Source organism: Rhinoderma darwinii, chromosome 1 (assembly GCF_050947455.1).
Source record: "Rhinoderma darwinii isolate aRhiDar2 chromosome 1, aRhiDar2.hap1, whole genome shotgun sequence".
NCBI lineage: Eukaryota > Metazoa > Chordata > Amphibia > Anura > Rhinodermatidae > Rhinoderma > Rhinoderma darwinii.
Window position 1 is genome coordinate 307,603,484 of NC_134687.1, and position 25,827 is coordinate 307,629,310.

At 42.5% G+C, this 25,827-nt stretch overlaps 1 protein-coding gene across 2 annotated transcripts in view; it reads right to left on the reverse strand.

Annotated features, from left to right (window-relative positions):
- The window catches only part of SUGP1 (SURP and G-patch domain containing 1), a 91,611-nt gene that overhangs the window by 14,340 nt on the left and 51,444 nt on the right, over nt 1–25,827 (reverse strand). For both annotated transcript variants that reach the window (XM_075825494.1, XM_075825493.1), the window contains exons 7-12: nt 22,517–22,634; nt 21,439–21,752; nt 21,235–21,341; nt 12,471–12,648; nt 12,132–12,238; nt 5,255–5,400 (exon numbers count right to left, since the gene is read on the reverse strand). In XM_075825494.1, coding sequence (XP_075681609.1) covers nt 5,255–5,400; nt 12,132–12,238; nt 12,471–12,648; nt 21,235–21,341; nt 21,439–21,752; nt 22,517–22,634 — 970 coding nt within the window. The remainder of the gene's footprint in view (nt 1–5,254; nt 5,401–12,131; nt 12,239–12,470; nt 12,649–21,234; nt 21,342–21,438; nt 21,753–22,516; nt 22,635–25,827) is intronic.

Below are 25,827 nucleotides of genomic sequence, written 5' to 3' on the forward strand. Positions count from 1 at the left end.
ACCAAAGTGCTATATGTAAAACAACCCTCATTCAGATGAGCATGTATCTCGTCCATGTGACGGTCGTCACACGCACTCGTGTATTTCAATGGGGCCGTACACTCGACCGTTGTTTCAATGGAGCTTGTGAAGGGTTCGTGAAAAAATAGGACATGTCCTATTTTTTTGCGCTTCACGCATCCCTCCATAGACTCTAGTCTATGGGGGATCCGGGACAACGCGTCCCACACGGGTGCACCACGGACGTGATAAACCGGCAGGTTTTCACGTATGAGGTTGGCCACGTTCGTGTGAATGTAGCCTAAGATGTAATTCACACGTCACAAATTTTGCCTTTTTGCAATATGATGGTTGAGATATGCATCAAATACGCAACAAAATCCACAAAGTGTGAACTCAACCTAACACTTCCTACTCAGTTTGTTCTACATCGTCTTTTTTCCCTCTTTGTTTTGATTTTAAAAAATGCATGTAAAAACACCAGCTTTTTTTCTTTTAATGGTAGATGTGTTTTTCATGGCGTATTTTGTCAAGTTTTTTTCAAAATAGTGTGCTGCATTTTTCCAGGCTTTTTTGTGGCGTCTTTCACTTTGAAAATTATGTAAGTCAAAGATTCCAGTTTGTACGACAATTATTCGGAAAAAACACGCCCTTAAAAATACACACATTGACACTCGCTTTTTTTTTGGATCAGGCAAAAACAATAAAACCTATGAAGCTCTATGGGAGAAAAACACCACTAACTGGCTGAAGGACCCCAAGCCAACCCCTTGATGAAATTTAAAAAAAAAGTACAGGAGGGAAAAAAAATAACCCATTAAAAAAAAAACAACAATGTTTGTAGTGCATTCAATATTTCCCTATTAATTTCCAGATACCATCTGGCTGGAGTGTTTTTTGCCAACAAAAACGCCAGGAAAAAAAGCCACCAAATGCAAGACGTTTTTCCTAAAAGCTCTGTGATGGAAGGCACCCTTAAAGGGAATGTTGCTAGAAATGTAATTTTTTTTCAGTTAAACAATTAGTATTTGAGTGATTACACATTGTTTTAATTTTTTTAATTTTTCACAAGTCAGGAAATGTTATAAATTAGATTCTAATTTATAACATTTCCATGTGCTGGTCACTAGAGGGAGCATTTCCCAAAATTGCAGCATGGTCAATGTGGTAAAGCAACCTCATTGCTTTATGCTGCAAATTTGGGGTGGACACACTCTCCTCTAGTGTCCTCACACAATCCCCCCTCCCTTCTTCTGGCTAGTGCCAGGAGAAGGAAGGGTTTGAATCTTCAAACCTCCTACACTGTGTGCCGCCATTTTCTGAGCGACTGCACAGTGTAGGAGGATTAGATACAGGGCTCAGCAGACAGTATCACACGAACATAATACACACATCACATACACGGACATAAATTACCTGCCGCCGCCTCCGCTGGTCTACGCTCCTATTCCTTGCGCCTGAACATATGGCCAGAAGCCGCGGCTGGAAGTCGTCATCTGACTGTCCGGCAGCGGCTTCCGGTCCACATGAAAATGGCGCCGGATTTCGCTCCCACACAGACGGTGTACACTATAGTGAATGGAACGGCTCCCGTTCGCAGTCTCTATGGGGATGTTTGTGCCGTATTCTATCTCTGTATGTTTTGTTAATCGACACATACAGAGATGAAAAAAAATAATGGCAGCCCCCATAGAGAAGTAAAAGTTTGAACACAGTAAAAATTAGAACGTGACAACACTAATAAATACAATTTTTGTTTATATTTTATTAAAAGCAATATAATTAAAAAAAAAGTGGCTTTTCCTGGTAAGTCCTGATGGTTGCGCACATTATGCCTGGAAGATGACTGCCGCTGCTGACATTCTCTATGCACGAGTACCAGATCCCAGCATGGAAGTGACATTTGATTAACTTGTCGTTGCCACCCCAAAACAAACAGGCTGCACCCCTCCACAGCCAAAGTACCCTAAGGGTCAACTTCTGTCTTGCACTCCCCCGAGCCACTTCTTTTGTAATTTAGGATCTATTGTAGTCACCTATTTGGACCTAGCGAGCACGTATGCAGTCTCTGTAAGGCTTCGTTCACATCTGCGTCGGGACTCCGTTCATGGATTCCGTCGTACCTTACCGTCAGGGGAACCCATGAACGGAATCCAAACTGAAACAAACGGAAACTATAGGTTTCCGTTTGCATCACTATTGATGTCAATGGTGACGGATCCAGTGCAAAGGGTTTCCATTTGTCACCGTTGTGCAAGGGTTCCGTCATTTTGACGGAATCAATACCGTAGTCGACTGCGCTATTCAGTTCATCAAAACGATGGAACCCATGAAATCTCAGACGGAACCCATGAACGGATTCCCAACACAGTTGTGAACGAAGCCTAATAATTTTTCTGCCTCCCCCCTTCTTATCTGATGCATGTCCTGGCTAGTTTATCTCCTATTGTAGATATGCACCACTTTTTGTAGATTTTATCTTTTTACATTGGGTGCCGCTTATCGCGATCTCATCAAAAGCAATCATTTATGGCAAAAGAGGATGGTCCCCAGCAGACTAAAACAAGCCTCAGACTAGGCCACAAGAGGCTCACAGAATAAATAAGGCAGCATGCAACTTAGGGCCAAGTTCACACACAGTCTTTTGACACATTTTTGGACGCGTAAACAGCGTCGGAAAACACGCCAAAAAACAGCCGAAAATGTTTCCCGTTGACTTCAATTGCAGGCGGAGGCGTTTTATTCCTGCGATCGGAAAAACCGTCTCGCGGGAAAAAGAAGCGACATGCCCCATCTTCGGGCGTTTACGTTTCTGAACTTCCACTGACATCAACGGGAGGCATAAAAAGCGTATTTCGCTGCGTTTTTTGCCCGTGGCGCTCAATGGGCGCTGGTGAAAAACGCCACAAAAAACACGGCAAAAGGCGTGCAGGCAGATAAAAATCTGCCTCAAAAATACAGACGGAATTTTGAGGTAGAGTTTTCTGCCTGCTAAAAACTCTGTGTGAACATAGCCTAAACTGAACTGCGTCAGGAGAAATTTTGAGGCAGATTATTCCTTTGCAGGTGGCCACTGGAAGACTGGAATCTTCATGTCAGAGGTAGACTGTCAGATGTTGGATTATACTAATCTAATGCACTGCATCTCATACAGTATTCGATTGCACAAGCTGCACAGTCAGTGTGTAATATAGAGAGGGCTTGCTGTAGTTGTTCTACTAGTGGCACAATCAGCATCATTACAAAGCATAGGAGCGGAATATAAACATTACATGCAGCTCCTCTGCTTTCTAATGGCACTGATGCTACAGTTGTGCTGAGGGATTCCTAGGCTACAGTCACACGAGCGTGACAGATTTAGGAGTGTAAATCTGTCCGTGTGTGTTGCGTTATTGCATCAGTGTGCTTTGCGAGTGGCATGTGTTTTTCATGCACTCGCAAGTCAACTTTTTTTCAAAGGCATTGATGTACAAATCACGCACCGCACACGGATGTGCATCTGTGTGCTGTGCGTGGTTTTCACGCACCCATTGACTTCAATAGGTGCGTAGGTGCGTGAAAACGCACCAATATAGGACATGCAGTGATTTTCATGCTACCGACTCTCAATGCGTGAAAAGAATAAAGTAACGTTAAAACCAAGCACACCATTGTTTTTCTTGTGAAATTCTTAAAAAGTTTAATGTGTCACATGACCCTCTTCCCATTGAAAAAAACTAAAGTTGGATACAAAATGGCCGACTTCAAAATGGCCGCCATGGTCAACACCCCCCTCCCATATACTAATGTGCCACAAACAGGAAGTTAATATCACCAACCATTCCCATTTTATTTAGGTGTATCCATATAAAAGGCCCACCCTGTATATTCATTGTCAGGACACTGCAGTAATGTTATAGTGTGTTTATGTGGTTGCACATAGTGATATAGCTATATCGTTATCTGCAGTGTAAATGAATGGAGAGAAGTGTATGACGCTGATTAGACCAAGTGGGCGTTGTACAGAGGCGTGTATGACGCTGACCAAAGTAAAAACACGCCCACTTGGGCATTAAGAAACTTAAAATGGCTCATAAAGTGGTAAAAATAGATTGTTTTTCTAAATAAAAAGCACTGCGGTCACCTACATTACAGCGCCCATCGCCTTATGTAGGAGATAGGCCACTTATAATGTGGTGACAGAGTCTCTTTAAGTGATCCTCTCTGTCGTGCCAAGTTGAAAGCTATGTAAAGTTTTGTAGCTTTTATTTTATTTAATACACGTATTTTGTGCCTAAAAACATTTTTTTGACTTTTCTTAATAATGTTTACTTTTTGCGATGCCGCTTTTTTTGTATGCACTATACATAGAAGCTGAATAGCGCCACTGTTAGCCAAATCTGTCAATCTGCTGGACCGACGGCTTGGCTGACAGCGTCCTCTGTGTGCCTCTAACACACAGGATATCCCTAATACCGATCTAAGTTCACATCATGAACTTAGATATGATCAGTTTTAGGGTTATATTGTGTGCCGGAGACACACAATCAGCCCCTGTCAGCCAAGCCGTCGGTCCGGCAGAGTGACTGATTCGGCTTACAGCGGTGCTATGCAACTTCTATGTATAGTGCATACATAGAAGCTGCATCGCAAAAAGTAAAGAACATTTTTAATAATAGTCAATTAGAAAAATGTTTTTAATCACAAAATACATAAATTAAATCAAAAACAGGCTACAAAAGGTTTACATAACCTCTAAAAGGGACAATACAGAGAGTAAAATACATGGCAAGATTTAAAAACACAACAAAAAGAAAAACTATTTCCTAAAAACAAGCTACCCTTTTTTTCTTCTTTAAATTAGATTACGTTTTTTTGGAGGGAAGTGACCGTTTAACTTTTAGTTATTCACTTTGACACATTGGTTTATGCTCTGGCACTGTGCTGTACTACAATTAATGGGCTCTATCCTAATTTTTTTCATGTATTTTTTCTTTTCAGTGTCCCTAGTGCAATGCTCAAGAGAAGAGAAAAAAGCATTTTCACATAAAGGAAACAGTAATTGCTGCGTCCCAGCAATACTAAAGATATACAAAATACTGAACATGCATTCAGCAATATTGCCCTCTTCTGGAGGACCTGAATATTACCACAACATATCACACAGTATCATTCTAACATGAAAAAAATGTGTATTTGTTATCAAAATCGAACGGTCTAACCATATATAAAAACAAAACAAAACACTAAAAACACATCTATGATAAAGACTTACTTGTTGACAGGGTTCTTAATTCCTTTACCATCAGAACCCAATCCGTCTCCTTCTTTCCACCCCATCTTCACAAGCATTTGGTATCCTATGTTCTCCACTGTCAGCTTAAATTCTTTGTATTCTGAATAGTCAGGTTCACGACCCTCCTACAACACAAAGACCACATTATGGTGAAAAATGGCGGACAAAATAGTGCAGTGTGCTGCGGTCATTTTATGCGATAAAACAATGGACACCATGACAGAAACCCGACAAAACCCATTAAAGTCAATTTGATCCATCGGGCGCCGTTGGTGTTAGTCATGCAACGGATCCGGCGCTGCTGTTTTTTTGCTGTTTTGCTCTTAAGACATAGCAGAACAACGGAAACAAGAACACAGGAGTGAACGAAGCCTAACCAATATGCATTTACTAAGAAAACACCAAATTCCTAGGCAAACCCAGCACTTAAATATAATTATAATAATCTTTATTTACAGCATATACACATTTTTTTGTTTAATCCCAAGAAGGGATCATTTTATTTACAACTTGATTTTTGACTTATGTACTAGCATACTCCTATATGCTAGTACATCACACTGTGTTACCATGACACAGGCTGCTGTTACGGCAACATATAAAGCTTTGTCGCCGTATATTCTACACCTGCACCGCCCGCCGTCAAAAGACCGTGGGTAATCAGGAAGGAGTTAAAACCGCATTCTAACGTGGTCAATAAGCCAAACAGCAGCTACACCTATCTGCAGGGTTCGGAATTAACTTATCATTCCAGAGGACAGTTTAGAGGGAACAGTGCTCCTAACCGGCTCTCTTAGGCCTTATTCACACGGAACGTTCGTGTGTCACCAGCATATGGTGCGTGGCTGCGTGATTTTCGCGCAGCCCGCATCATTATGACACTCTGTTTTTATGTTTACAAACAGAAAAGCACGAGGTGCTTTTCTGTTTTCATTCATATATTTATTTTACTACTGTAGTGCGAATCACGCGCGGCACCCGGAAGTGCTTCCGTGTGCGATTTGCACGCACCCATTGACTTCAATGGGTGCGTGCTGCGCCAAACACGGGCAAATATAGGACATGTCATGAGTTTCACGTAGCGCACATACGCTGCATGAAATTCATTGTTAATGAATGGGGCCGTTCAGACTGTCATAGGTCCGTGCGACGCGTGTGAATATCACGCATGTAGCACGGACGTATAACACGCTCGTGTGAATAAGGCCTTAAGGTACAGGAATGGTACTAAATGGGGCTGAGTTGCACTCATGGGAAAATTGGTGTATATTCACAAGTGGCAGATTTGTTGCAGAAATTTCTGCGGCTCAAAATTTGTTCTATACATGTGAATGGGGTTGTTTCTGCATAACGTGCATGGATTTGTGCAAACCTCATTCTAATAAACAGGACAGTCGCAGGAATTTCTGTAACAAATATGCCGCGTGTGACCCTTAACCCCTTTCCGCTGCAGCCATTTTTAATTTTCGATTTTTCTTCCGTCTTCCAAAAGCCATAACCTTTTTATTTTTCTGTCTACAGTGCCGTATAAGGGCATGTTTTTTGCGGGACGAGTTGTAGTTTTAACCATTTATTGAAAAAAAGGGGAGGGGGAAATCTTTGTGGGGTGAAACAGTCATTCCTCATTGTTTCTTGTTTTTTTTTCTTTATGACGTTCACCTCGCGGTAAAAACATGTTAACTTTATTCTGTGGGTCAATATGTTTACACCAATACTACGTTTATATCATTTGTTAAAAGAAAAAATTCTGAAAACCATAACTTTTTTATTTTTCCACCGATGGACCGGTGTGAAGGCTTGTTTTTTGTATGGCGTACTGACGCAGAGGAGGACATAGGCAGGTAGCGGTAGAAGTATTTTCCGAGCACGGTCTCGCGAGATCACGCTGGGTAAGGCTTATCATAATCTATCTTGCGCTGATTGAGTCAAAGGCTATGAAGATGGCTCCACCCTGGGAGATTCCCTGTGGTACACGCTGTTGGCTAACTACAGTGAATTTACATATCGGGCGCCAAAAGAACAGGGGTACAATAACTTAGAAATGAGGGGGAGCTGGAGAGTAGTCCGTAGTAAAATATTCAAAAGGTTTTATTTTTCGCCATTTGTTAAAGTGTTTTTTGGGGGTCAGTAGCGCTTTTTGCAAAACTCAGCATGCTCTAGGGCAGGGGTCTGCTGACATCTGCAGCCCGCGGGGCACCGTAGCTGTCTCGGGAGAGAAGAGAGCAGGCCGAAGGAGGAGTGCGCCGCCGCTTCTTCATGACGTCCCAGAGCAGAGCTTATACTAGCGCTCTGCTCCAGGACTGCTGCTCTAAGGAAGCCCATGCATACTGTCAATATATGGAGAGTGATGTCAGGGGCAGAGATGGAGTCCCAGGCAGAGTGATAGTAGCGCTCTGCACGGGACTTCGGCTCTGGGATTGGCCTGACATCACTGTCAGGGGCTTCCCCAGAGTTCCAAAGCAGAGCCTATGCTAGTGCTCTGCTCTGGGGATGCCCCTGACATCACATTACAGTACAGGAGGATCCCTTGATGTCACGGTCTATGGACAGTGACATCAGGCGCTCCTCCAGCAGAGTGTGTGCGTGTCTGTGGCATTATTTACAAAGGGCACTGTGGCATTATCTACAGAGGGCACTGTGGCATTATCTGGGGGGTGTTGCATTATCTACAGAGGGCACTGTGGCATTATCCACAGAGGGCACTGTGGCACAGAGGGCACTGGGGCATTATCCACAGAGGGCGCTGGGGCATTATCCACAGAGGGCGCTGGGGCATTATCCACAGAGGGCGCTGGGGCATTATCCACAGAGGGCGCTGGGGCATTATCCACAGAGGGCGCTGTGGCATTATCCACAGAGGGCGCGGTGGCATTATCCACAGAGGGCGCGGTGGCATTATCCACAGAGGGCGCGGTGGCATTATCCACAGAGGGCGCGGTGGCATTATCCACAGAGGGCGCGGTGGCATTATCCACAGAGGGCGCGGTGGCATTATCCACAGAGGGCGCGGTGGCATTATCCACAGAGGGCGCGGTGGCATTATCCACAGAGGGCGCGGTGGCATTATCCACAGAGGGCGCGGTGGCATTATCCACAGAGGGCGCGGTGGCATTATCCACAGAGGGCGCGGTGGCATTATCCACAGAGGGCACGGTGGCATTATCCACAGAGGGCACGGTGGCATTATCCACAGAGGGCACGGTGGCATTATCCACAGAGGGCACGGTGGCATTATCCACAGAGGGCACGGTGGCATTATCCACAGAGGGCACGGTGGCATTATCCACAGAGGGCACGTGGCACAATCTAAAAAGGGGCTGCCCAATCTTGCCATTCTCGTGTTTGCCAAACGCTGCCAACTGAACAGCCAGACTGCATTTAGAAACACTTAAACTGGAAAACTGGATTGTTAAATAAGCACGTGGCATAAACTCGCAAATATCCATTAAGTTTAAACCTACCTGTCCAAGTGATCCTATCCCCTCACACCTCCTCCAGTCCCTCTCCCCAGCTGTCACTGGTCACCGAACTAAAATATTTAACCTCTCTCTTTCCTCTGGAATCTTTCCCTCCTCTTTTAAACATGCCATTATAAACCCATTACTGAAAAAACCAACTCTTGACCCATCCAGCGCTGCCAACTACCGACCAGTCTCTAATCTGCCCTTCATCTCCAAACTCCTGGAACGCTTGGTCTACTCTCGCCTTATCCGCTATCTCTCTGCTAACTCCATTCTAGACCCCTTACAATCTGGTTTCCGCACTCTACACTCCACAGAAACTGCCCTTACTAAAGTCTCAAATGATCTCTTGGCGGCTAAATCTAACGGCAAATACTCTCTACTGGTTCTTCTGGATCTCTCTGCTGCCTTTGACACTGTAGGCCACAAACTCCTACTTAACATGCTCTACTCTATTGGCCTCAAGGACGCTGCTGTCTCTTGGTTTTCCTCCTATCTCTCTGACCGCTCGTTCAGTGTGTAATTTGCTAGTTCCACTTCTCCTATTCCCCTTGCTATCGGGGTTCCTCAGGGATCAGTCCTAGGTCCGCTTCTCTTTTCTCTCTACACAGCTCCTATTGGACAAACTATCAGCAGATTTGGCTTCCAGTACCATCTCTACGCTGATGACACCTAATTATATACCTCTTCCCATGACATCACCCCTGATCTAATACAAAACACCAGTGATTGTCTGTCCGTTGTCTCTAACATCATGTCCTCTCTCTATCTGAAACGGAATCTTTCTAAAACTGAGCTCCTTGTGTTCCCACCATCTACTAACCTCCCTAAACCTGATGTCTCCATCTCAGTGTGTGGCACTATCATAACTCCTAAGCAGCACGCTCGCTGTCTCTGGGTTATTTTTTACTCAGATCTTTCCTTTACTTCACACATTCAATCACTTTCACACTCCTGTCATTTTCACCTCAAAAATATCTCCAGAATCCGCTCTTTTCTTACGGAGGAAACTGCCAAAACTCTCATTGTTGCTCTGATTCACTCTCATCTTGTCTACTTTAACTCATTACTAGTCGGTCTTCCCCTCACCAAACTCTCCCCTCTCCAATCTATCCTCAATGCAGCAGCCAGGCTCATATTTATAACCAACCGCTACACCAACGCCTCTAATCTGTGCCAGACACTGCACTGGTTGCCCAACCTCTTCAGAATAAAATTCAAACTTATTACTCTCACCCACAAAGCTCTCCACAGTGCTGCACCTCCTTACATCTCCTCCCTCATCTCTGTCTACCACCCTACTGGTGCTCTACGTTCTGCCAACGACCTTAGATTAAAATCCTCCATAATCCGGACCTCCCACTCCCGTCTTCAAGATTTTTATCGTGCTGCACCCGTCCTCTGGAATGTGCTACCCCAGACAATCAGATTAATTCCCAATATCCACAGTTTTAAACGTGCCCTGAAAACACATCTATTTAGACAGGCCTATAACATTCCCTAATCGGACTCCTTTCCATGGCCCTCCTTTTAGATTAGTGATCAGAATAAGATTCCGTAACACTCCTTCTCTTCATGTCCGTCATACACGGATACTGGCTGGTGACCGGCTCATGCAGCTTTATGTTACCACCGCATGTGTATAAAAATGGCTGGACTATTGTACAGAACAAACACTGTTACACTTTGTGTCTCCCTTATGTCCTCATAGATTGTAAGCTCTTGCGAGCAGGGTCCTCACTCCCCAGGTTTGAATTGTAAATTAGCTTTGTCACTATGTAATGTCTGATATTGTTTGTTTCATGTTCCCTCTAAATTGTAAAGTGCTGCGTAATATGTTGGCGCTATATAAATAAATATTATTATTATTAACCTAGCGCTATTATTATAGTAATGTAGTATTATTATAGTAATGTAGTATTGTTCTAGTAATGTAGTATTGTTCTAGTAATGTAGTATTATTATAGTAATGTAGTATTATTATAGTAATGTAGTATTATAGTAATGTAGTATTATAGTAATGTAGTATTGTTATGGTAATGTGGTATTGTTATGGTAATGTGGTATTGTTATGGTAATGTAGTATTATAGTAATGTAGTATTATTATAGTAATGTAGTATTATTATAGTAATGTAGTATTGTTATGGTAATGTAGTATTGTTATGGTAATGTAGTATTATAGTAATGTAGTATTATTATAGTAATGTAGTATTGTTCTAGTAATGTAATGTAGTATTATTATAGTAATGTAGTATTATAGTAATGTAGTATTGTTATGGTAATGTAGTATTATAGTAATGTAGTATTATTATAGTAATGTAGTATTGTTCTAGTAATGTAATGTAGTATTATTATAGTAATGTAGTATTGTTATGGTAATGTAGTATTATAGTAATGTAGTATTGTTATGGTAATGTAGTATTATAGTAATGTAGTATTATAGTAATGTAGTATTGTTATGGTAATGTAGTATTATAGTAATGTAGTATTATTATAGTAATGTAGTATTGTTCTAGTAATGTAATGTAGTATTATTATAGTAATGTAGTATTGTTATGGTAATGTAGTATTATAGTAATGTAGTATTGTTATGGTAATGTAGTATTATAGTAATGTAGTATTATGCGGCCCCTATCAACATCACATTTTTTCTATGTGCGGCCCATTTACTTGGCCGAGTTTGATACCCCTGCTCTAGGGTATGGTGTTTTTTCCATAGGCTTCTCCATAGAACTTCAAAAGTGACAGGAAAAAACAGATGTACAAAAAAAAAAAGCCATAGAAACGTTCAGCATCAGACATCAAAAAGCGCAAATGATAATTAAATAACCACACTCCTGTGCACATATATAGGTCATGCTACCTAGGTGTAAGCTATCTAGCGGCAAAAGCCTACACCCACGGTGCTTTGTTCCTCAAGGAATACAACGGGAAAACGACACGTGTGGTCTGTATTCCTTATACGCCACATGTCTGTTGAAGAATATGGGGCAGCTGATGAACAATCTCGACTGTACCGGAAGAGAATAGTGGCGGATAACTTTGATAAATAAGTTGCATGGAGCACCACGCCCCCTTTTCCTGACCTGAAAACCGTTGTAAGTGTCGGGTAAAAAACAGCACGGGAGGCTTAATAAAAGATGGAGTTTTTAACCTGGATCAATTGCATTAATAAATTGTCCTATTATCTTTTAAAATACATTAACCAATGTCCTTGGTTTTTATACCAAGCTTTAGATCAATGACCCTTCGTCCGCCAAGGTCACAAAACACACCTAAAAACAGCACCACCATTGTATGACTTTTCAATCACTTAAGAGTTTGCATGTTTGACAAATCATAGTGTTCGACCATCAAACTGTAGGAATGTCTCAAAGTCATTTTGCATTGTTACCTTAAGAGCCTTGAATGTTTCCATAAATTTGTCTAGCTCATCTGGAGGCAAGAAATCCCCAATGAAATGCTTACCACGACCCATTTCAGTCAGCTGTTCTGCCCATTCTGTCAGAAAACAAACGTTTGATCACATACACAAGCTTGCTGCGGTTTGATATGCAATTATTAAATGTCCCTTTGCTACGTGCAACAGCAGTCAGATGAATAATAAAATAATGTTCATTTCTGGAAATTCCAGTGTTTCCTATCTGTGCGGATACATTTTATTAGGTTTCCACTGTATTTGTGATTTATAGGCCACAATTATTACAAGATGACATCTAATTATGTACTTTACCCCTGGTCTTGTCCATTTCCATTTGTCTCAACTGGTGTTCCCAGGTCCCTAGGTCATTATCAACTTCTTCATCGCTGTCATAGTCATGCTGATGTTGTTTCACAGCCCTCTCCCACATCAGCTGCACATCCTGCATGGCCTTCTTGTGTTTCATAATTAAGTCGTACATTTGCTGCATCTGAACAGAAAATGACAAGCCACGTAAGCATATCAAACCTCCAGAGAAGGAAGTCTTTACTATTTTACACTTCTAGGTGTGTAACATTATTTGCCAATATAATTCAATCATAAATACAACAGACCATTGTCCAGGGCTGATAGTTCGGCTAGAACTGTATTTTTACATAATTATACACACACACTATTCAGCCATAACATTAAAACCACCTTCCTGTTATTGGGTAGCTCCGTCTTGTGCCACCAAAATGGCGGACTCGTCGAGGCATGGACTCCATAAGACCTCTGAAGGGGCCCTGTGGTATCTGGCACAGACTTTAGAATTCAATTCTTTACTTTAACAGGTTCCCGACCGCTGGCCGTAAATATACGGCCAGCAGTCAGGGTCTCTAAAGTCCGGCGTATAGTATATATACGGCCGCACTTCAGAGACTGTGCACGCGCGATCGCGTGCACACAGCTCTGTGCCCTGGCTGTTACTAACAGCCATGGGCACTGGGCAGAATGTCAGGGGTCAATCTTTTGGCCCCTGAACATGTGATCGCTGTGACAACCAATCACAGCGATCACATGCATTTCTGCATAGAAAACAGTGTGCACGCGATCGCGTGCACACAGCCCTGTGCCCTCGCTGTTACCAACAGCTCTGGGCACTGGGCAGAGTATCAGGGACCAATCTGATGGTCCCTGATCATGTGGTCGCTGTGAAAACCTATCACAGCGACCACATTTGTTTTATTTTGACTTTTCTGGCAGTAAATCTCCTGCCTCTTTTCTTCTCCTCAAACATTGTTTCAGTTTGAGGAGAAGAAGAGACTCGAGAGAATTGCTGCCAGAAGATTACAGTGAAAAAAAATACAGTTACACTAAAACATTCTCTGTATAGATAGATTTCTATCTATCTATACAATCTATCTATCCATCTATCTTTTTTTCTATCTATCTACCTTTCTTTCTTTTATTCTATTAGAATAGGCAGGTAGGGAGTATATAATTATATATATATCCACATATATATAATATATATAGCAATAGCGGTTTATTTTTTTGTTAGCGGTAGTGTAGATATATATAGCAGTTAGTTTGTGTGTTTTATAAAAAAAAAAAAAAAAAAATTTGTTTAGTTAGTGTTAGTGTTAGTTACGTTATGGCGAGGAAGTTGTTTAGCGCCGAGGAGGCATACGCCATGCTGTGGTCTGAGTCGGAGACCGCATCAGAGATGGCGTCCGAGATGGAACCTGTTTTAGGTAGTGACGATGACAGCGTCACTTCAGGTTCATCTTCAGGGGACGTTGTCCCTGATGCAGTCGAAACTGCAGAACATGAAAGCGCAGGGCCAAGTAGCGCTGTAGCACGGGACAGCCTGGTCCCTCCAGTCCAGGCTCTTGTATGGGCACCTGCCCCATCTTTTGGGCCTAGAATCCACGGATTTACGGCCACTCCTGGCATAACCGTGGACAATACAAATTTTGTCCAAATGGATTACTTCCATTTATTTATAACGGACGACATCCTAAATCAGATTGTCCACGAAACAAATTTATATGCCACGCAATATATAAGGCAGAAACCTTCATCCACCCATGCCAGAGATTGGACGCCCACCAATTTGCAGGAATTAAAAATTTTTTTGGGGCTCACCCTAAATATGGGTATTGTCAAAAAGCCCTCCATTAGGTCTTACTGGTCAACAAGACCCGCCCAAGCCACCCCAGTATATTCTGCAGTAATGCCCAGGTCTCGTTATGAGACAATAATGAGGTTCCTCCACTTCAATGACAACGCACAGGCCCCCCCAAGTTCCGATGCAAACCGGGATCGGTTGTTCAAAATAAGACCGCTAATAAATTCCCTGAATAATTTATTTCTGCAACTCTACACCCCTGAGCAGAATGTAAGTGTGGACGAATCCCTCCTCAACTTTCATGGCAGACTTAGCTTTCGCCAATATCTACCTTCCAAAAGAGCAAGATATGGCGTTAAGCTCTACAAATTGTGTGAAAGCGGGTCAGGATATACCACCGCCTTCAGGATTTATGAAGGGCGGGACCGCACAATAAATGTTCCTGGATGCCCCCCTGATCTTTCCACCAGCAGTAAGATTGTGTGGGAGATAATGCAGCCTCTGCTTCACAAGGGGTACCACCTGTACTGTGATAATTTTTATTCTAGTGTGCCCCTGTTTAGGCATTTGCATGCTGCAAGGACTGGGGCATGTGGTACCATGCGCAAAAACAGAATTGGTTTTCCACAGCAATTAGTGGGGAAGCGCATGGTAAAGGGGGACTCCTGTGCTTATGCATCTGAAGAATTGCTGGCGGTCAAGTTCAGGGATCGCAAAGATGTGTATGTGCTAAGCACGATTCATACCGCAGGAACAGTGGCAGTGAGGGAAAGAGGGGCAACATCGGACAAGCACAAACCAGTGAGCGTGTCCGAATATAACAAGTACATGGGGGGGGGGTGGATTTAAGCGACCAGGTTTTACAGCCCTATTTAGTAAAACGCAAAACTAAAACCTGGTACAAAAAGGTGGCCATTTATTTGTTACAGGTGGCAATCTACAATTCATTTGTGCTCTATAAAAAAAACAGAGGCAGAGACACATACCTGGATTTCCAGGAAAAAATTATTGAAGGCCTCATTTTTGATGTTCAGGACACCCGAGAATGCCCCCAGTCTGAGGATGTCACGCGACTGACTGAAAGACACTTCATCAGTCGGATTCCCCCAACAGCAACCAGAAGCAACCCCCAGAAAAAGTGCCGCGTCTGCAGAAAAGACGGGCACCGCAAAGATTCCCGATATTTCTGTCCCTCATGTCCCTCGCAACCAGGCCTGTGCATTGAGCCATGTTTTAAAAAATACCACACTGTTCTGAATTATTAGATTTTAGTTAATTCGTTGAAAATATATTTGCCCTACATTACTTTTTTATTTTTCCCCTGATTTTACTCCAAGGGTGAGGGAGGGAATGGGTGGGGGGTGGATGTCATGTTTGATGTTTTCTAAAGTTCATCTGCTGGAGAGTCCATTTGCATTAACCTGAAATTTCTTATTTTAGAAAACCCCAAAAAATAAATTCCCATTATACCCCTAGATGAATATTTTGGGATTTCTGCTTCAAGAGCAGATATTTTGGAAGTGTTATAGAAACTCTGTTGAGTTTTGTAAAACCAGCTTTGAAAAAAAGCGATTTGTGAAATAATCTTCTTCTATCCTCCGCCCTCCTACATCTCTATGTGATAAATAAGGCCACATATTTGGTATCCCCATGCACGGGAGAAGTGGAAGAATGTGAAAGGAGATTAATTTTGACCGTGGTCTAAGCCGTGTGTGAAAAATACTAGCCTAAACTGACGCATTTGCTAAAAAATTGCTAATTTTATTTTGATCCATCTTATTCAAGAAACTTTCAGAAGAAAACTGGACTGTCTAAAAATATGATAAACCCCTTGAAGGAAACCTTGTGGGGTCTACTTGTGTGAATGAAGTCATTTATGGGGTGTTTCTAATGTTTCAGCAGCATTAGGCCCCCCAGAAAACAGTATGCTGCTATAAAATCAAGTGCAGAATTCCTGGACCGAAAAGGCCAAAAAGCCTCCCTTTATGCCAAGCCCTGGCACATGCCCGTGAATAAAGCACACATATTTGGTATCCCCATGCACGGGAGAAGTGGAAGAATGTGAAATGCGATGAATTTTGTCCGTGGTCCATTTTGTGTGTGAAAAAGCTAGCATAAACTGACGCATTTGTTAAAAAAAAAAGGTAATTTTATTTTGTTCCATCTTATTCAAGAAACTTTCAGAAGAAAACTGGACTGTCTAAAAATATGATAAACCCCTTGAAGGAAACCTTGTGGGGTCTACTTGTGTGAATTAAGTCATTTATGGGGTGATTCTAATGTTTCAGCAGCATTAGGCCCCCCAGAAAACAGTATGCGGCTCTAAAATCAAATGCAGAATTCCTGGACCGAAAAGGCCAAAAAGCCTCCTTTTATGCCAAGCCCTGGCACATGCTCGCACAGTGAATAAGGCACACATATTTGGTATCCCCATGCACGGGAGAAGTGGAAGAACGTGAAAGGAGATGAATTTTGTCCGTGGTCTATACCGTGTGTTAAAAATACTAGCCTAAACTGACGCATTTGCTAAAAAAGTGCTGATTTTATTTTGTTCCATCTTATTCAAGAAACTTTCAGAAGAAAACTGGACTTGCTAAAAATATGATAAACCCCTTGAAGGAAACCTTGTGGGGTCTACTTGTGTGAATGAAGTCATTTATGGGGTGTTTCTAATGTTTCAGCAGCATTAGGCCCCCCAGAAAACAGTATACGGCTCTAAAATCAAATGCAAAATTCCTGGACCGAAAAGGCCAAAAAGCCTCCTTTTATGCCAAGCCCTGGCACATGCCCGCACAGTGAATAAGGCACACATATTTGGTATCCCCATGCACGGGAGAAGTGGAAGAACGTGAAAGGAGATGAATTTTGTCCGTGGTCTATACCGTGTGTGAAAAATACTAGCCTAAACTGACGCATTTGCTAAAAAAGTGCTGATTTTATTTTGTTCCATCTTATTCAAGAAACTTTCAGAAGAAAACTGGACTTGCTAAAAATATGATAAACCCCTTGAAGGAAACCTTGTGGGGTCTACTTGTGTGAATGAAGTCATTTATGGGGTGTTTCTAATGTTTCAGCAGCATTAGGCCCCCCAGAAAACAGTATACGGCTCTAAAATCAAATGCAAAATTCCTGGACCGAAAAGGCCAAAAAGCCTCCTTTTATGCCAAGCCCTGGCACATGCCCGCACAGTGAATAAGGCACACATATTTGGTATCCCCATGCACGGGAGAAGTGGAAGAACGTGAAAGGAGATGAATTTTGTCCGTGGTCTATACCGTGTGTGAAAAATACTAGCCTAAACTGACGCATTTGCTAAAAAAGTGCTGATTTTATTTTGTTCCATCTTATTCAAGAAACTTTCAGAAGAAAACTGGACTTGCTAAAAATATGATAAACCCCTTGAAGGAAACCTTGTGGGGTCTACTTGTGTGAATGAAGTCATTTATGGGGTGTTTCTAATGTTTCAGCAGCATTAGGCCCCCCAGAAAACAGTATGCGGCTCTAAAATCAAATGCAAAATTCCTGGACCGAAAAGGCCAAAAAGCCTCCTTTTATGCCAAGCCCTGGCACATGCCCGCACAGTGAATAAGGCACACATATTTGGTATCCCCATGCACGGGAGAAGTGGAAGAACGTGAAAGGAGATGAATTTTGTCCGTGGTCTATACCGTGTGTGAAAAATACTAGCCTAAACTGACGCATTTGCTAAAAAAGTGCTGATTTTATTTTGTTCCATCTTATTCAAGAAACTTTCAGAAGAAAACTGGACTTGCTAAAAATATGATAAACCCCTTGAAGGAAACCTTGTGGGGTCTACTTGTGTGAATGAAGTCATTTATAGGGTGTTTCTAATGTTTCAGCAGCATTAGGCCCCCCAGAAAACAGTATGCGGCTCTAAAATCAAATGCAAAATTCCTGGACCGAAAAGGCCAAAAAGCCTCCTTTTATGCCAAGCCCTGGCACATGCCCGCACAGTGAATAAGGCACACATATTTGGTATCCCCATGCACGGGAGAAGTGGAAGAACGTGAAAGGAGATGAATTTTGTCCGTGGTCTATACCGTGTGTGAAAAATACTAGCCTAAACTGACGCATTTGCTAAAAAAGTGCTGATTTTATTTTGTTCCATCTTATTCAAGAAACTTTCAGAAGAAAACTGGACTTGCTAAAAATATGATAAACCCCTTGAAGGAAACCTTGTGGGGTCTACTTGTGTGAATGAAGTCATTTATGGGGTGTTTCTAATGTTTCAGCAGCATTAGGCCCCCCAGAAAACAGTATGCGGCTCTAAAATCAAATGCAAAATTCCTGGACCGAAAAGGCCAAAAAGCCTCCTTTTATGCCAAGCCCTGGCACATGCCCGCACAGTGAATAAGGCACACATATTTGGTATCCCCATGCACGGGAGAAGTGGAAGAACGTGAAAGGAGATGAATTTTGTCCGTGGTCTATACCGTGTGTGAAAAATACTAGCCTAAACTGACGCATTTGCTAAAAAAGTGCTGATTTTATTTTGTTCCATCTTATTCAAGAAACTTTCAGAAGAAAACTGGACTTGCTAAAAATATGATAAACCCCTTGAAGGAAACCTTGTGGGGTCTACTTGTGTGAATGAAGTCATTTATGGGGTGTTTCTAATGTTTCAGCAGCATTAGGCCCCCCAGAAAACAGTATGCGGCTCTAAAATCAAATGCAAAATTCCTGGACCGAAAAGGCCAAAAAGCCTCCTTTTATGCCAAGCCCTGGCACATGCCCGCACAGTGAATAAGGCACACATATTTGGTATCCCCATGCACGGGAGAAGTGGAAGAACGTGAAAGGAGATGAATTTTGTCCGTGGTCTATACCGTGTGTGAAAAATACTAGCCTAAACTGACGCATTTGCTAAAAAAGTGCTGATTTTATTTTGTTCCATCTTATTCAAGAAACTTTCAGAAGAAAACTGGACTTGCTAAAAATATGATAAACCCCTTGAAGGAAACCTTGTGGGGTCTACTTGTGTGAATGAAGTCATTTATAGGGTGTTTCTAATGTTTCAGCAGCATTAGGCCCCCCAGAAAACAGTATGCGGCTCTAAAATCAAATGCAAAATTCCTGGACCGAAAAGGCCAAAAAGCCTCCTTTTATGCCAAGCCCTGGCACATGCCCGCACAGTGAATAAGGCACACATATTTGGTATCCCCATGCACGGGAGAAGTGGAAGAACGTGAAAGGAGATGAATTTTGTCCGTGGTCTATACCGTGTGTGAAAAATACTAGCCTAAACTGACGCATTTGCTAAAAAAGTGCTGATTTTATTTTGTTCCATCTTATTCAAGAAACTTTCAGAAGAAAACTGGACTTGCTAAAAATATGATAAACCCCTTGAAGGAAACCTTGTGGGGTCTACTTGTGTGAATGAAGTCATTTATGGGGTGTTTCTAATGTTTCAGCAGCATTAGGCCCCCCAGAAAACAGTATGCGGCTCTAAAATCAAATGCAAAATTCCTGGACCGAAAAGGCCAAAAAGCCTCCTTTTATGCCAAGCCCTGGCACATGCCCGCACAGTGAATAAGGCTCACATATTTGGTATCCCCATGCACGGGAGAAGTGGAAGAATGTGAAAGGAGATTAATTTTGGCCGTGGTTCATACCGTGTGTGAAAAATGCTAGCCTAAACTGACGCAATTGTTAAATTCTTGCATTTTTTTCCAATTTTGCCCACTTTAGTGAAAAAAAAAAAAATGATATATACTGACAAATGCCACTAAAACAAAGCCCTATCTGTCCTTTAAAAAGAGTGTAAAATTCAAAGATGAACTTTATTCACCTGCTGAGTTATAGTCATCTAAAGAAGCGCATAGCAAAATTGTGAAATTTGCTCTGGTCATTTAGCTGTAAAACAGCCTAGTCCTTAACCGGTTAATTCCTGTTAGTTGCGAGATGGGCCTCCAGGGAGCGGACTTGTTTTTCCACCACAGATGTTCCATCAAATGGAGATCTGGGGACCTTGAAGTCAACACTTTGAACTCTGTCATGTTCCTCAATCCATTCCTGAACAATTTTTGCAGTGTGGCTGGGCACATTATCCTGCTGAGAGGCCACTGCCGTTAGAAAATACTGTTGCCATGAAAAGGTGTACTTGATCTGCAACAATGCTTAGGTAGGTGATACATGTCAAAGTAACATCCACATGAATGCTTGAACCCAAAGAATCCCTGCAGAACATTGCCCGGAGCATCACACTGCCTCCGCCGGCTTGCCTTCTTCCCATAGTGCACCCTAGTGCCGTATCTTCCTAATGTAAAAGACGCACAAACACCTGGCTATCCGCATGATGTAAAAGAAAATGTCATTTATCAGACCACGCTACATTCTTCCATTGCTCATAGGTCCAATTCTGATGCTCACGTGTCCATTGTAGGACAGGGGTCAGCACGAGTTACACAGCAAGCTGCGATGCACTGCGTTCTGACACCTTTCTATCATAGCCAGCATTAGCTTTTCCTACAATTTGTTCTACAGTAGCTCTCCTGTGGCATTGGACTAGAGAGGCGACCTTCGCTCACCATGCGCATCAATGAGTCTTGGGCGCCCGTTAACCGGCGGTCACCAGTTCATCGGTTGTCCTTCCTTGGACAAATTTTGGTAGGTACTAACCACTTCATACCATGAACATCCCACAAGATCTGCCGTTCGGAGATGATTTGACCCAGTCGTCTAGCTCTCACAATTTGTCCCTTGTCATAGTCGCTTAGATTTTTCATTTTTCGTGCTTTCAAGAAATCAACTTGAACTGACTGATCACTTGCTGCCTAGTATATCCAACCCATTGATAGATGCCACTGTAACAAAATAATCAATGTGATTCACGTCCCACGTCCGTGGTTTTAACGTTATGGCTGAACGGTGTATGTGTATGGTTGCGCGTACAATTATCGTCTCTTTATTTAACGGTACAGAGTGGTGAACTTTCTATCCTACCTCCTGCTGTTCTTTTATTTGTTTCTTTTGGGCGTCTGATAATTCAGTGACTCCAACCAATCCCACCGGTTTTCCATTCTCATATCCTAAGCCTTTCAGATCTTGGGCTAGAAATAGAAAGAGAATGAAAAATCTAGGCTTTGAATCCAGTAACTGGGTAAGCAAGCATTTATGCTTTCCAAAGCCAGTGGGTAGAAATCTCACCTGTTAGAAGGCTGGTATTGGGGTGCTCATTAATCACAGGAACGGGAGGCAGCTCTACTTTCTCTTCCTCCGGCCCCCACCGACTCTTTCTCTTCTTTTTTGCAGCTGCTTGCTCTGTGGACTGCTGTGTTGGTGGACTAGTAGTAGATGAGGCAGCCGGGTGTCGAGGTACTACATAACTGGGCTCTGAGGCTAACTTACGCTTAAGATCTGGGAAGGCATGACTGTCATTTGTGGATTGCTTTGCTCGTCTGAATTCTTCCACCTTCATTTTATAATATTGGTAGCCTTTGCCGTTTGTGTCATATAAAAACCTTTAAGTGACAGATCCAAAAAAAGGAAAAAAGTAACAGTTGTGTATTCCAGATTTGAGGCCTGATACAACTTATAAATCAAACATTTTTTTACTTATATTCTGCAGCCCCAGGTTTAAGTTTGACAAAGACTATTTTCTGCATAAAAATCTAGAAATTTCTCTAGTGGAACCAAATTGCTCTATAGACCAGACAATACCCGTTCATCAACCCAGTAGTTGGCATTCTGCTCCACAAACAAAGAGAGATGAATGCAGAGTTTTGTATTTAATAGAAGTAAAACTCTGCATTATAATTTAATAATATCTTAGGCTGTGTTCAGATCGTGTTTAAACACTACGTTCGGCGTATGCACTGTGAAAGCTCCCGATGAATACGCCGAACCTATGCTTTGGGCACCATTGACCCATTGTATACTAAAAGCGTGTCATGCGCTGGCATAATTTATTAATTTTGTTACTATTCTACGCTATATATTCGGCTTTTCTATTCTAAGCTATATTACGCTTTTCTATACAGAGGCATCAAGTAAAAAAAAAAAAAAAAAAAAAAAAAAAGTACTCTGCACAGTATACTTTTTTTTATTAACATTGGGACCCCATGGGCAACGTATACTGTACAGTGGCATGCGTTGGAGCCTTCTGTCAGAGGTATACATCAGGAAATACTCCCAAAGTATACCTGCGACAGATGGCTGTGACGTGATGTGAACAGAGCCCTAGACAATTGGCACACAGGCTAAATGGGCCTTATATGGTTATTACCTGAAGGCAGGATTTTCCCTGTTATTTTGGAGAGCAATGTCTTCAACCTCAGGACCGCCATCTGCCACAAATCTAGCTAACTTCTCTGCAAACATCTTTGTTTCTTCATCCTCAGGGACTGAAAGGTAAGAGTAGGCAAGAACGTAATTAATCATATTGGACAGCTTAAATGATTTCATCACAAAGAATCTCAAATGTCTGTGACAGACCCCTCTTTAAATGTCGCTATGGATGGCTCACTGGCAGTCCAATCACAGCTGACCATAAACATTAAAACAGTGTCACCCACAATCATCTCACCAGCAGATGTCGACCCTGACTTCCCCAATAACATGCCCATTCTATTGTGGATCTTATATTAGAGGAAATATTAGGATCTAAGATAGGGCTGGGCAATTAATCGAAAAATAATCTAAATTCAGCGCAATTAATCGACGTCATCTTGTAAATCTTGGTTTTAGCAATTATTTTCTCCCGGTTTAAACTATATCTGCATCTTCAGAACGCAGATACAGTTTAACCCAATGGTAGAGCAGGAGACCGTAAGGTCCCTTATCGACCATTGACTATGTATTGCTGGATGTGAACGTCATCGCGCTGGTCTGTGCTAAGCTGCACAGACCAGAGGAACAGAGGGATCTCCTCCACTCATCATTGGAACGGGGTTAGGGGAGTATGTATATTATTATTTTTATCAGGCACAATTGGGGGCAGCTGTAGGGGCATTATATAGCGTGGGGGCAGCTATGGGGGATTTTATACTGTGTGGCGTGCAGCTATGGGGGCAGTTATGGGGGCATTATACTGCGTGGTGGCAGCTATGGGGGCATTATACTGTGTGGTAGCAGCTATGGGGGCATTATACTGTGTGGTAGCAGCTATGGGGGGCGTTATACTGTGTGGGGGGCAACTGCAGGGGTGTCTATGGGCCATTATACTGTGTGGGGGGCAATATACCGTGTGGGAGCAGTGTCAGGGGGTATGTTATATACAGTAGTATACAGCAGGCTCAGGGGATAAATATTAATTCAATGGCGTGGCATGCAAATAAGGGGGTGGTGGCGGCATGCAAAAAGGGTGTAGCCTAAATAATCGTTCAATAATCGTAACCGAGGTCACATGTTCAATTAATTGTGATTTTGATTTAGGTCATAATTGCACGGCCCTAATCTAAAATAAAATTCAACCTGTTTTCTCGGACATCTGAGACAGGGGAATGCTTGCAGCCATGTCAAACATTGTATTATCAGTCTGATCCGCCAGCTAGTGGCATAGCTATAGGGGTTGCAGCTGTAGCACTTGTGACATGGGACCTAAAGCCAGGGGGCCCCAGGGCCGTCCACCCGACATTTGTATCACGACAGTGAGCAGCAGCATGGAGTGAGGCGGCCTACGGAACAGAAGAGAAATCAGTTGCTTCCTCCGAGTAGGAGAGAAAACCCGCCCACCAGTCAGGGCCTTCTACTGAGCCAGCTGACTAATTTATAAGCAGGAATTCCAGGGGAACCGCAGCCTGCATCCCCCTTCTCTCTACCTTCCATCCCGATCACCAGCAGGCACCAGTGATTCTCCCTTTCCCTAGAGACTGCAGAGGGCTCGGACCATTGTTACAGGCTTCTAAATACTCCCTGCCACAATTAGGAAAATCACAGTAAAAAAACGCTAGTAAATCGTGAAAAACAACAATTCTGTGGATTCCGTGCCTAAATCTTAACAGATTCGGCCGACAATGCATATGAATAGGGTATTTTATTCCCTCTTTACCAGGCCCAGGACAAAAGCTAAAAAAAAAAAACACAGTTTAGCTCTATTGAATTACAATGGGGCCAATCCGCGGCAGAAATCCTAGTTTCAGCAGCACATTTCTGCCACTGCATTTCTAAAAAATGCCTTTGGAAAATCCCTGAGTTAACATGGTTTAAGGCCATGTTTATATATTCAAAGCCCCAAGTATATGGAACAGAAAAAATCCACGTGGAACAAATTTTCTAATCCAAAAGGGCCCATAAGCATTTAGCTACACCTCTGCCACCAGCTATAATCTTATTTCTATGGTCAGCAACATTGTATTACCAGCATGATTCTCCAGCTATAATGTAATGTCTATGGTCAGCAAAATTGTATCAGCGTGATCTGCCAGATAAAATCTTCAAACTTTTGATCTTAATGACCTTCAAACTTTTGATGTTAGAGATGAAACGATGGTGCAATGCGCTCAGCTGAGCGCCCTGAACCTTCTACTGTGATCAGCGCTCATCGTCAGGCTGAAGATGGCTCACAGACGTTCTAGGAGAGCCGTCTTCAGTCTGACGATGGGCACTGATCACTGCTAAAGGAGCTAAGCGCTTCTGCACGTTAGTTTCAGCAACGTGGTGGGGGTCTCAGCACCCGGACTCCAGCCGAGCAAAACTTTTGGTATGTCTCTATGACATGTAAAAAGTTTGAAAGTGTAGTTCCTATTTAAGCATCCACCCCAATTTTTTGAGATACAGCAGTAAACTGCTATTTCTGGTATTAGTAGTGTGCAGTTTAGGCCCCTTCACATCACTTTCGTTCCCTACATTTAGCGTGTATGTCGGGAAAGCTCCTGGCGTACACGCTAAACTTGTACATAGGGCTCCATTAGCCGGAGTGTCCTTATTGCCTACGTGGAGCTGCTATATGCCAGTTTAGCTTTATTTATTTATTTTTTAAGATATGGCACAGCATAACAGACTAAGCTATTCCATCTAACCGGATCCCACAAAAAAGTATACTACGGTTGATGGGTTTTTAACATGAGAGCCTATTGTTGACCTAAGCCACTGTATGGCAAATGTCACAGGTATACATTTAACATATACATCATGAGCTTTTTAATAGACCCAAATCTTACAGTGTCTGCTGTGTGGATGAGAGGTTAGTCTCTCTATGCAAACCTATGATTGCCTCCATGTATATCTCATAGGCTTGCATAGAGAGAGTGACTTCTGGTCAGATGCTGTAGGATTTAGGCATGTGGCCAAACGGCGGCCCTGAACGGAGAGGCTAACTTTAAAATAAAGCGTCTGGTAAGAGAATTAGCATTAATATATTTTACCTAATCATGTTTGGAAATGGAGGGGGGAATTTTTGCCCTAGTGTTTCTTTAATAAATCAGCATGTTCAAAACCTGTAGATAGGTAATTAATGTTAAATCAGCGATAAATTTGTGGGAGAAAGGCCCCCTTCACATCAAGATTATTGCACTTTGTTTGACGTATACACAGGAAAAAGCCCTAACAGTGCCAGTGGTTAGGGTGCGGGTCACATGAACAAACCGTGGCCCACTC